This window comes from Plectrocnemia conspersa, unplaced genomic scaffold (assembly GCF_051122295.1).
Source record: "Plectrocnemia conspersa isolate PC_06_02 unplaced genomic scaffold, ASM5112229v1 ptg000007l, whole genome shotgun sequence".
Lineage (NCBI taxonomy): Eukaryota > Metazoa > Arthropoda > Insecta > Trichoptera > Polycentropodidae > Plectrocnemia > Plectrocnemia conspersa.
In genome coordinates, this window is record NW_028277171.1 from 9,801,427 (window position 1) to 9,812,867 (window position 11,441).

The 11,441-nt window shown below is 31.4% G+C and overlaps 2 protein-coding genes across 4 annotated transcripts; one reads left to right on the forward strand and one right to left on the reverse strand.

Annotated features, from left to right (window-relative positions):
• Positions 1–5,313: 5,313 nt before the first annotated feature.
• On the reverse strand, positions 5,314–6,834 carry mRpL43 (mitochondrial ribosomal protein L43). 3 transcript variants are annotated; one of them, XM_088188711.1, is made up of 4 exons: positions 6,735–6,834; positions 6,446–6,594; positions 6,267–6,373; positions 5,314–6,198 (listed from the first exon to the last, which is right to left on the reverse strand). In XM_088188711.1, exons 2-4 carry the CDS (start codon positions 6,580–6,582, stop codon positions 5,924–5,926), a joined length of 519 nt encoding a protein of 172 aa, XP_088044837.1. In that variant the 5' UTR covers positions 6,583–6,594; positions 6,735–6,834; the 3' UTR covers positions 5,314–5,923. The 3 variants fall into 3 exon arrangements, with proteins under 3 accessions (XP_088044837.1, XP_088044840.1, XP_088044839.1); XM_088188714.1 differs by having other exon boundaries at positions 6,783–6,829; XM_088188713.1 differs by having other exon boundaries at positions 6,677–6,825.
• A 1,416-nt stretch (positions 6,835–8,250) lies between these two features.
• Positions 8,251–10,178, forward strand: LOC148233875 (NSFL1 cofactor p47-like). Its single transcript, XM_088188880.1, has 8 exons — positions 8,251–8,410; positions 8,483–8,885; positions 8,943–9,010; positions 9,075–9,187; positions 9,259–9,390; positions 9,464–9,590; positions 9,677–9,759; positions 9,839–10,178. Exons 1-8 carry the CDS (start codon positions 8,309–8,311, stop codon positions 9,969–9,971), a joined length of 1,161 nt encoding a protein of 386 aa, XP_088045006.1. The 5' UTR covers positions 8,251–8,308; the 3' UTR covers positions 9,972–10,178.
• Positions 10,179–11,441: the final 1,263 nt, after the last annotated feature.

Here is an 11,441-nt window from a genome sequence, read left to right on the forward strand (position 1 = left end):
CTTTGCACGAAAACTCGTGCAGTTATTACTGTAGTTTTCCAAGTAAAAATATTTGTACATCGGTTGTAGATGTTCATATAGTCTTACTTATTTTTCACGCTAGTTCCTTAGCCAGTGAATTTTTCGAAGTACATTCAAATCGAACTTTGGTCAATAGGAGCGCGAAAACAATTATCATTTCTCAGAAGTCAAAAATTCACATCAAAAGCAATAAAATCGTATCGGCGCCGTTGCAGTGGAATCGCTTGGTAACGAGCGTTGCCACTGCGACGTCTTTTATCTCGAGTTTTGGGTTGCGCAAAATATACAATATTTAAAAAAACCTTATTTTATTATAAAATTAAATAAAAAAACATTTATACATCATCTTGTACTTTGGAGGGTATCCCCACACCTGGTTTTTGCCTCGGGCTCCACGTTTCTTAGCGCTGGTCCTAGCTATGATCATGTTGATTTAATACACCTATTTGCAGCAAAGAATGAAAACTCTTGTTAGATTTCCATTAATTTAGTCAAATAAAAAAATAAGAAATTCATTTATTATGTTATAAATATAAAATATATTCAGCTTAGAAACGCAGTAAACAGAAAATAAATAAAAATGAGTATCAAGATCTTAAATTCCCAAATAAAACAAAAATTAAGATCAGAATTCATTATTTCGTCTTGTGACGGTGCTATTACCGAATTAGTAAGAAAAAATGCAATAAACAATATTTAAAAATATTAAAATATTATATATTTCAAGGTTTTGAATAGCTTAGATGCCAATGCGTATTCGATAGCCGTGCGAGTGAATTTAAGATCTTATAGATTGCAAGTCGTCGACGATGGTGACGGCCTGTGTGAAAACGATATGTCATCAATCGGGAAACGATTCATGACAAGCAAGTGCAGATCGATATCTGATCTAAATAGTAACTTGAATAAGTTTGGATTTAGAGGTGAAGCTCTAGCCAGTTTAATTGAATTATCTGAACAACTTACAATCGAAAGTTTAAGCCGAGCTAGTAATGTGACTTATTTAAAAGAATTCCTTAAAAGTGCCGTAAAGAACGAAAGAAAAGTTGAAAATAAAAGACATTGTCACGGTACGACTGTAAGTAGAAAATACAATTATTTAAATGACTTTATTTTATTAATTAATGATATCACACAGATTACTATCAAAAACTTTATGTACAACATGAAAGTGAGACAAAATCGGATTCATCACATACATGAGATGGAAAAAATTAAAATTGCGATTGAATCTATAGCTCTTATAAATCACAATGTCTCGTTTACATTGAGAGATGATTATGATGGCTCTGTTTTGCTTCGTATTTGTAAAACTAAAAGTATTCCACAAGCGTTTACATATATATTTGGTATAACTGAAGAAAGTGACGTGAAGATGATATCAAATTCCAATGACAGATATGCAATTGAAGCATATATTGCAAACGATTGGCATTCTACAAATTGTTATCAATTTGTATATATAAATAAAAGGCATATAATTGATACAAAAATCTATAAACTATTTAATAAAGCCCTCAAAGGAAAATTAATGTTTAATAACGATAATGAAGTAAATTGATAAAAAAACTCATATTGAATTAAAAAGACACTGATAATTTTAATAATATATATTTTTTCAGTCAAATAAACAGCATGTTTCTAAAACATATCCAATATTTATAGTCAATATAACCTGTTCTTTTGCTTTATATGATGTGACTCTTGAACCGGATAAAAGTAAAGTGTGGTTTGAAAATTGGCACCATATAGTTAAATTAATAGATGAACTCTTCAATAAATCATATGAAAACGTTTCAAGAGATAATGTATATAGTGATAGGGATAAAGATGGTTTAAAGCAAGTAGACATTAAAAAAATGATAAATGCAGCCTTAAAGAAGAATGCTGACGAATATCATGCAACTCAATTGAAAAACGTTATTAAAGGTTACTTATTAAAGAAAGCAATAACTATATAAGTGTATGACTTTAACACGTTTTATTTTTTAGGTAAACCGGCTAAACGATCTTCAAAAAAACAAACTAAAACAAAAAACATGAAAGATATCACAAAGGAGAAAAAGAGAATGATACAAAGTATTCAGTTAATGGACCATAGTCAAACTGATCTCAATAAATTTGACAAAATATTATCTGTAAATATTAATACATCGAATGTTGATCATAACACCACAAATATAAATAATGATACTAATAAAGATAGGCTTGAAAAAATGGTGTCTAACCTAAGTTCCTCAAAAATTATTAATAAAAATAGGGGAAATTTTATTGAAAATGATTATATTAAAGATTGGCTTGATAAAAACATATTAAATAATTATAAAACTAATATCGATCATAGTCTAAAAGTTAATAAGAAAAAAACTTATCTAAATAAAAAAGATAAGCTTGATAAAAAAATATCTTTAAATAATTATAAATATAATGTTTTGAGTAGTCAAAATAATTATACGTATTTGGATAATCAATCTAAGGGATGTATTTTTAAAAATGTAAGCAAAATAGAAGAAGGTTTCTATAGCTATGTAAATAATATATTGAAAGACATAAAAAAATCCCATAAACGTAAATATAAATATTGTTATAATTTTAATAATTATTATGAAAATATAAATAATGAAGTGCAAAATTACTATAATAAACTTACTAAATACAATAATAATGTTATATCTCTGAAGAGAAACTTGTTCCTAAACAATGTTAAAATATCTGAAAATAATAAAATTAAGCATAGAAATGAAATACGGCAACCAATATCGACTTACAATTTAATAAATTCGGTTGGAAACATAAATATGGATACAACTAGGGTTCGTTCTTTCAAAATCATTGAACAAACACAAACAACATTCATAAGTCATAAAAAACTTCATGATAAAAACAATTGTAAGCAAAATACGATATTTAACATGGAAATGAATGATAAGTTTTCCTATTATTATAATGTTATTAAAAATATGACAAAAATGAACCAAAGTGATATCCCTGATTCAATATATAAAAGTTACAAATTGAGATATTCTGATTTTTTTCAAGATATTTTAAACAAAAATCATGTGATTGCTAATGACGATGACGTTAGTAGCACAGCGCTAAATTTTCCATGTAAAGAAATTCTTAAATCAAAGAATTTATTGCATTATAAGTTTAGTGATAGTGAAGAAGAAAATAATTATAATAAACATGTTATAATCGACACATCCGTGATTGTTGAAGACAATGAAAATGCTAATAATGTTAGTCAATCAACATTAAATTTATCACATGAAGAAATCGAATTTCATACTATCTTTAATGATAACAAAGATGAGAAGAATTCTAATGATATTATAACAAAAAGTGTGAATATGAGTAAAGATGTGTTTTCTGATCAAAATGGTGTTCTGATCAAAAATGAAAATGAACAGTGGGTATCAGAAACAGATAATTCTGTTGAAGAATTTTATAAAAAAAATGAAGAAACTGGTAAAAATATGAGTATAGTACTAGTAGAAGTTAATAACAATAATGAAATGCAAGATTTAGATGAAGAAAAAAATATAAACAAAAACAATTACATAATATCTAAAAGACCAACATTTATGCCAAAAGGTGAATTGATTTAATACATGTTATTAGTATTATACGTTTAAATAACGAATCAATTTATTTTTATATAAAATAAAGGAATGTCTCCAATACTGAAAATGGCCGAAATGAATGTGAAGACAATTGACAAAAATCAATCCGAAAGCTATGAATATTTTAACTTTGATAATATAAATTGGAATAAAAACTATTATCGAAAGGTATATAATATTGCTACAATTAAAATTTTTGTATTTGCCTATATTTAAATGAGATTTGATTTATGAAGGAATTATATGAAACGTTCATGCGAAATGTTGCTAATAATTCAACGACAATTGCAATCGACAATATTGGCAAAATGTTGAAAATGAAAAATATCGAAATGCCGCTAGTTTATAACAAAGAAATGCTTTCAACGGTTATGGTATGTATGAATTAAATGTTAACATATTGTATACAATTTTTTATTTATGTTGTATATGTGTACATATTTATATAGGTTATTAACCAAGTGGATAATAAGTTTATAGCTTCCGTAATAGAAAATCAAGAGAAAAAATATTTGGTGATGTTTGATCAGCACGCGGTGGACGAACGGATTCATTTAGAGAGACTTTTGAAAGGTATAAGCTGATGACTGAATTATTTTTAGTGGAATGTGAATGTCTGGAAAGTGGTATTGTCATAAATCAGTGCAGGTTTACATTATTAATACATACCTTTAAATAACATTCTATACCACAGGTTGCATTTAGTGTAATTGTATTATTACTATGTTATTTAAAATTATTTGTTAAGAACACTACGACGGAACGAGCTGGAAATCGGTTGCGTATGCAAAGAAATATTTAAAAAATCAGTTAAATGTTGATTTGCTGGTTGAATATCGAGAAAGCTTCGATTCGTTGGGAATCACATTCGATATACTAAACGATGGCAACGAAATTGTGGTTAAAACTATTCCCGCATGCATCAATCTGGGAAATAAACCGGTATACATTAGTTTAAAAAACACAACTTAGTAATTTGGTAATTGAATTTAATAATTGACTTTGACATTTCAGAAAAGTGTAATTGATCAATGCGTCGATATGGTTTTCGATGAAGAAATAAACGTTCTAACGAACACTAGAGGAAATATTAATAAGCTACCTGATGTGATGATGGATATTTTGGCTTCCGAGGTAATTTACTTAAGTTGATGTTATTGGTATTTGGGAAAATAATTGACAATCAATTAAAACCGAAAATAATCGATTATCAAGGGTGGCGAAACATAAATAAATTATTACCATTTCTCGTAACAGATCTGAAATCACGTACGATTTGTACAATAGTATATACACATGTTGTTCTCATAGCCTTATCTGCATTACGCACCTTCAAAGATCGCGGTGAACTTTTGGCATTTGTCTTTTTCGTCAGTACTCAGCGTAGCTTTGCTTTGTATGAGTTCAGCTGAACTAAGTTCGTCGGAAATCAGAAGCGAAGCAGTAGAAATTTCAATTTCTGACATGTAAAAGTTCCAGACGGAAGATCCTAGTAGGAGTGTACGAGCTATCCAGCTTCTTAATGAGCTTGCTAAACACAAGGTTGTTTTCTGCAAAAGCTATGAGCCAGAAAATTTTACGTGAGACGGTGCTAATCTGTTTTAGGTGTGCACCATTATGTTTTTCAATATTTTGGAAAGTCACAGTAATTTGAAATAAAAATTTAATCTTACATACAAATACTAAAACTTTTATCTCCAATATTTTTCAAACATCTCTGCCGGACACATTAAATATCTGCAGTAGTATTTTTACAAATTGTGTTATATGATATTATATGCAAGTGAACGGTGGACGAGGCATCACCAACTGTTGTCTTCTCGCCGAGGTCCACCAAAATAATATGCTGCCCTCCGCCACCGTCACATCAGTGTTACCAGAGTGCTGCCAAGTTTTGGCCAATAAAAAGCTGTTTAGATTGAACAATAATATTGATGTACAGCTAATTTAACTGTTTATATATACCTATATGTATTATATATATTTCAGGCTTGTCACAGTGCTATAAAATTCGGCAAACCATTGTCGAAAAACAAATGCGAAAAACTCATCACAGCGCTTTCCAAATGTGAGACGCCTTTTCAATGTGCGCACGGTCGGCCACTGATAGCAACTTTATTTGACTTGAATAAGATTCCCGTAGAAACGGTAGTGCAAACATATTTATTAAACATTCTTTCATCCTCTACATATAAACATTTATTTTTTAGGTTTATAAAATTAATCTAAAGAAAATACATAAAACAATCTAAAACTAATCTATTCATTAAATATACAAATCAAGGTTTAAGTATGGATTCGTCAACTTGGAGATTTTGTTCTTTAGCCATTTGGATAATTTTTGTATACGCTTTGGAAGGCGCGTCTACTGGCTTCTCATTTGGATAGGTATTAAACGGATTCCAAGGTCCTTGAATCGATGGGTAATCTGTCTGCCAGGGCTTTCTGTATCTAAGGGTACCGTCGTTCCACGATCCTATCATAATATTTGTCCATCTAACGATTTCTTCGCGTGTCATATTGTGTATGCTCATCCATTGACGATCGCCGTTTACTAAAATAATATAACATATAAAATATTGTATAACAGATAATATATCTGCATTAAAATATTTAACATACGGAACTCGGCAACGATCACTGGTGATCTGTGTCTCCTCGGTTTTGTGTATATGACGATTCCTGGTTGTTGTTCTGCCATATTTATAAGATCGAACTCTATGAATGATCTATTACAGTAATAAAATATTGGTCAAATAAACACTGTTATTTAAAATGCACAAATATTTTTATTTTTTTACCTTATTCCACGACTACTACCACCGCTTTTGCAAAATTTATATGTAATTCTTTGCAATTGATTTACATATCTTCCGATTCCGTTCTGTAGTGGAACCCGCAAGAAGCCAGATTTCAAAAAAAGGTGCGAATTGGACATCTTGAGGGATTTCTAGTGGATTTAATAAACTAATTATTTTTATTGTAATTTATAAAATATCATTAAAAATTCAATGATATAACTAAGATATAACCTATAATTAGATATATTTCAACAATTTAAAATATTATGTAAAATATTATTTTAAAAACCTTCTACTACAACCGCAATAATTCAATGAAATATTGTTGAAACTTAACCTCAACGACTGATGTTGACACATGCAAAAATTATGGCCATAACAACTAAATTAACCGACCATGGAAAAGTTTTTATTAATACTGAATATTTTACTTTGAGTATTATTAATAATTTTGTTAAAAGTACAAACCTTTCATTTTTAAAAACACATACATATATATTTTAAACAACTTACTTTTTAATAAATAGCTGAGAATGTATTGTTTTCGTTTATCCTGTCATGAAATTAAATCTTGAAAATGCAAGCAGTACAGCTGATGACAGAGTAACTGACGCAAAATATTTTAACATTATTGATAATAAACCATTGATAGGATATATGACTCCACAACATGCATAATATACGATTTTATTTATTATATAGAAAAAATATTAACAATTACTACATTACGATGTCGAATGTCGTAATTCAAATAAACATACTTGTTACCTTTCGTTTTTGCCCTTGACATGTACTATTAATTGACTTAACGAGTAAAAAAATATTCGACTCATAGTTATATGCTTCGAATGACCAGCACATGTATAAAACCGGGGCTCAGAAAAGTGAAAAAATGACCAATATATTTTTATTTTTTTCATAAATAAAGTAAATATTAAGACAAAGAAATATAAATTGATTTATTGCAGAATCTAAATTTCCTAGTATCAGATCTTCTTTTCTTCGTCTATGAGTTCATGACTTAACAATTATCCATAGGCCACAGTAAAAAAATATGAATTGGTTTTCATTTACATTTTTAGGATTTTTGTTTTTACAAAAAAACGCATAATTGTGTATACTGTGAGTCTTTAAATATTATAATTTAGATATCACAAATGTTTGGGGGGGGGAGGCAGGTGACCCATAGCAACAATAAGCATTTTTTCTTCGACTGCCATGTTTGCGTATTCATGAACGCAGCTTTGTTACAGTATAATCTAAGCAATCCCCGTATATCAATACCGTGACGTAGCACACATGTATATGTTTGATTATATTGACGAATTTATCCCCGATTCTCGACAAAATATCTGCTGAGTCGATGAGTCGTTATTATTATTATTTTATTTAATGCGTAAATATAGTACGGAAGAATAGGTAAAATCCCAACCCAGTATTAATTACATGTATAGATATTTAAATTATTAGTTACACATCACAGTAAGGGAAAGGTAAAGTACGTTCGGCTGAAGATATGCAACCATTGAAATGTGTGTAGTTGACATTTAGTAGAAAAATAAGTATTATATATTATTTTTTTTGAATTTTTTTTTTGCTGGCGCTTACACTGTGCAAGTGTATTGAAATGGGTCTGCTTTTTTGTATAAAATCGTATTGTTCTCATTTTCATATTTAAATTAACGCATACATTTGGCTGCACGGCAAACTATCAAGTAAGGAATACTTTGAAAATAATTAATTGAATTTATTTAATTGCTAGTTTATCAGAATTGTAAAAGTTAAACGTCAAAAAATACGGCGTTATGGCCAAACGTCGTTTGATGTTTCGCTGAGCTCACGCAATGTGAGTAGTGTAGAACAATGTCGAATCATGAGGATGCATTGAAAAATTTCCAAGACAGAAGCGGAGCGGACGAGCATAAGGCTGCTTTCTACTTGGAGGCCGCCCAGAATAACCTTGAGGTATCGTCTTATCGATCGCCGCGCAACAAAGTGTCGCACAATGACATTTTGAACGTCTTTTTCATCTTATAGTTGGCGTTGTACAACTACCTGGTGACTGACGGTTCGACCGAGGACGATGCGGGGACTTCGGCGGGACGCTCGCCCGAGACGGACGGGGCCAAGCTCAAGCGGGAAGACGAAGGAGCGCCTTCGTCCGTTTCGATAAAAAAGAAAAACAAGAACGACGGTTCGAATCCCAAATTCGCAACTCTCGGTAATTTGAACCAAGACAGTTCTAGCGACGAAGAGGAAGGTCAAGCGTTTTACGCAGGAGGATCCATGTGGAGCGGTCAGCAAATTATAGGACCTGGAAAAAACAAAAATGACATTGTTTCGGACATGTTTCGTAGCGTTAGAGAGCACGGAGGAGTTGTGATGAATCAAGAAGGTGGGGAAGGCAGTTCTACGTTTTCCGGCACGGGTTATAAATTAGGTATTTTTTCTCACTTTATTGTCTTTTTCTCCATATTTATATTTCATATACTTTCAGGAATAACTCCCGACGACACGATCGTCGTTCCCGATGCTGCGAAAATGCTTAACAAAAGACCTGACCCTGTGAGACTCAATCCTGTGATCTTGAATCATATTTATTTATAATCAAATCATCATATTATTTTAGGAACAAGTCGTCGTATTGCGTCTATGGAAAAATGGTTTTAACTTAGACGACGGTGAACTGCGAAACTATGACGATCCTGAAAATGCAGATTTTCTCAAATATGTCCGACGAGGGTATGCAGGTTCCGTGCTCCGATAACTCACTTACTACTGTATTTACATAATGTTATCGTTCGATTATTCAGGGAAATTCCTCCAGAGCTTCGTAGAGGTCCTGAAGTATTTTTAACTATGGAAGATAGAAGACACGAAGACTACACTAAGATCTCGTCGGGTCCGTCGAAACCCTTTCAAGGAAAGGGACAAATGTTGGGAAGGTAAATAATAATTTAGCGATTTTAATACCGTTCTCTATTAATATGTTAAAACATATTAATTATTTCATTTCAGTCCAGTGCCTTCGATCATAGGATCCACCGCTTCTCAAAACATAGGAGCCAAAGAGCAAGAGGTGAACCAAAAATCAGCACAAGCGACATTAAATGTCAACGAAAGCGAACCGACTACTACTATTCAAGTAAAACTCATATTACGCATCATAATAAATATGACATATATTATTATTATAGATTGAATCTTATTTAATGTTAACATTTGTTATAGTTTCGTCTGGCCGATGGCTCTAGAATCTCCGGAAGATTTAATCACACTCACACTGTCGCCGATGTCAGACAATACATCACAAAGTATGTCTAATATATTAATTGCCTAGTATATATATATATACATTGTATTGTACGTAACATGATAATTATCATTTTTCAGTTCCATGCCGGTTTATCAGCTGCACACTTTTGTACTTTTAACGACTTTCCCAAATAAAGAGTTGACTGACAACGGTCAGACTATCAAGGATGCCGGTCTATTAAACGCCTTAGTCGTTCAAAAACTCAAGTAAACTGTCTGTAGTCATTCTCTTAACATATTTGTATTTTCTTATTGATGTGAAAAAAGAAAAGTAAAATTCCAGCGTTTTCTGTGATTCCTGCATTTTGCACACACGTTTGAAGCTGTGTTTAACTATTTATCGCCTCGATATATCATACATAATCTTTAATTGGTGTTTAAATTCGATTGAAAAAAATATACACATAATCCATTTTTATTAATTGTTTTATTTACTAGAATCTTTCTTTTCTTATTAGTTTTATTTTATCCATGAACTCGAATCGCGTTCGTTCAGTCCTTATCTCGCATTGACAATCTGTATCTACATAAATAATTGTAATACAGTGTGCAAATGTGCAGTAGGTATGAAGACGGGTTGAGTAGTTTTCGGCTAAGCTATTAATATCGGCTGTTTTTCTATAAGATTTCTTCAACTGCTGCAATGGACCGATATCACTCGGTGTGTTCCGAAAAACTTTCTAGTCCACTCGTACACTCGCTAGAGTGACATATGTGCTTCTCCGTACTGATTTAGTAACAGGTCGCCAATATATTGATAGCTATCACCCTTACCTTTTTTGATTTTGGTAATATAAACTTACCGATGGCTTGATTACACTTTGCACTCATAATCTCACGCTTCCTGCTTGCCATTACATTATTTTTTTTATTTTTTGGAGCTTGAGATTATAAGCGCAAATGGTGACGAAACCGCGGCAAGTCTAAATTACTAAAATCAATCAGTAAAGGTTAAAACATACTTCCGTAACAAATCGACCCAGAGCTGACGCGAACTTTTGCGAGGTTGGGTTCGAAAATAGTGCAAGACCCAAGATAAGAATATGTTTTATTTTATAATAAATAATTTATATCATGTGTAATTAAATTGTAAGTACACAACTATCCCTAAATATCAAATTGAAAGTAAATATTAAAATAAAATTGTATAAAATAATAATAAAAATCAAAATTAATTTGTTACAAAGCACTGGTAAACCTATGTGGAAAATTAATTTGCATTTACTACTAAAAATCAAATATATAACAAAAGATACGTAACATAGTATAATGTATAAAAAATCAATAATTTTCTTTTTTTTTTTTAAAAAAAGTGTATTTTCGGGTTTGTAACCCTGAGGGGTGTGACCTCGCAGCCAGTAAGACGCAGATGGAAACTAGTGAGAAGTTTATTAGTTTATATTACATATTGTGACAGACTATGATGTGCTATTATCGTTTTCTCAGAGCAGTGGTGGAGAAGCTAGCGGAGGGATGATGACAGTGTTCGTTCTTTAGAGTTCTGATTGGTGTGGCAGCAATAGTATAGTGGAGGTTAATCCCTCTGCTGCGATGATCGCATGGTGGAGTCCCTCTCGGGAAGTGAGCGGCGTCCATGACTATTTTGTCCGCGGGTGGGCCTAATCTGCTAGTCTCTTCTAGTGTCTATATGGTCCTCATTGGAGACCAGCCTTATGTATTT

Bases quoted from the DNA above. Each gene is read 5' to 3' on its own strand.
- mRpL43 (XM_088188711.1), bottom strand. From the start codon at position 6,582: ATGTCCAATTCGCACCTTTTTTTGAAATCTGGCTTCTTGCGGGTTCCA. The intron at 6,374-6,445 runs GTAAAAAAATAA...TTACTGTAATAG, and splicing joins GGTAGTAGTCGTGGAATAAG to ATCATTCATAGAGTTCGATC. The intron at 6,199-6,266 runs GTATGTTAAATA...ATATTATTTTAG, and splicing joins AGTGATCGTTGCCGAGTTCC to TAAACGGCGATCGTCAATGG.
- LOC148233875 (XM_088188880.1), top strand. From the start codon at position 8,309: ATGTCGAATCATGAGGATGCATTGAAAAATTTCCAAGACAGAAGCGGA. The intron at 9,591-9,676 runs GTAAAACTCATA...CATTTGTTATAG, and splicing joins AACCGACTACTACTATTCAA to TTTCGTCTGGCCGATGGCTC. The intron at 9,760-9,838 runs GTATGTCTAATA...ATCATTTTTCAG, and splicing joins GTCAGACAATACATCACAAA to TTCCATGCCGGTTTATCAGC.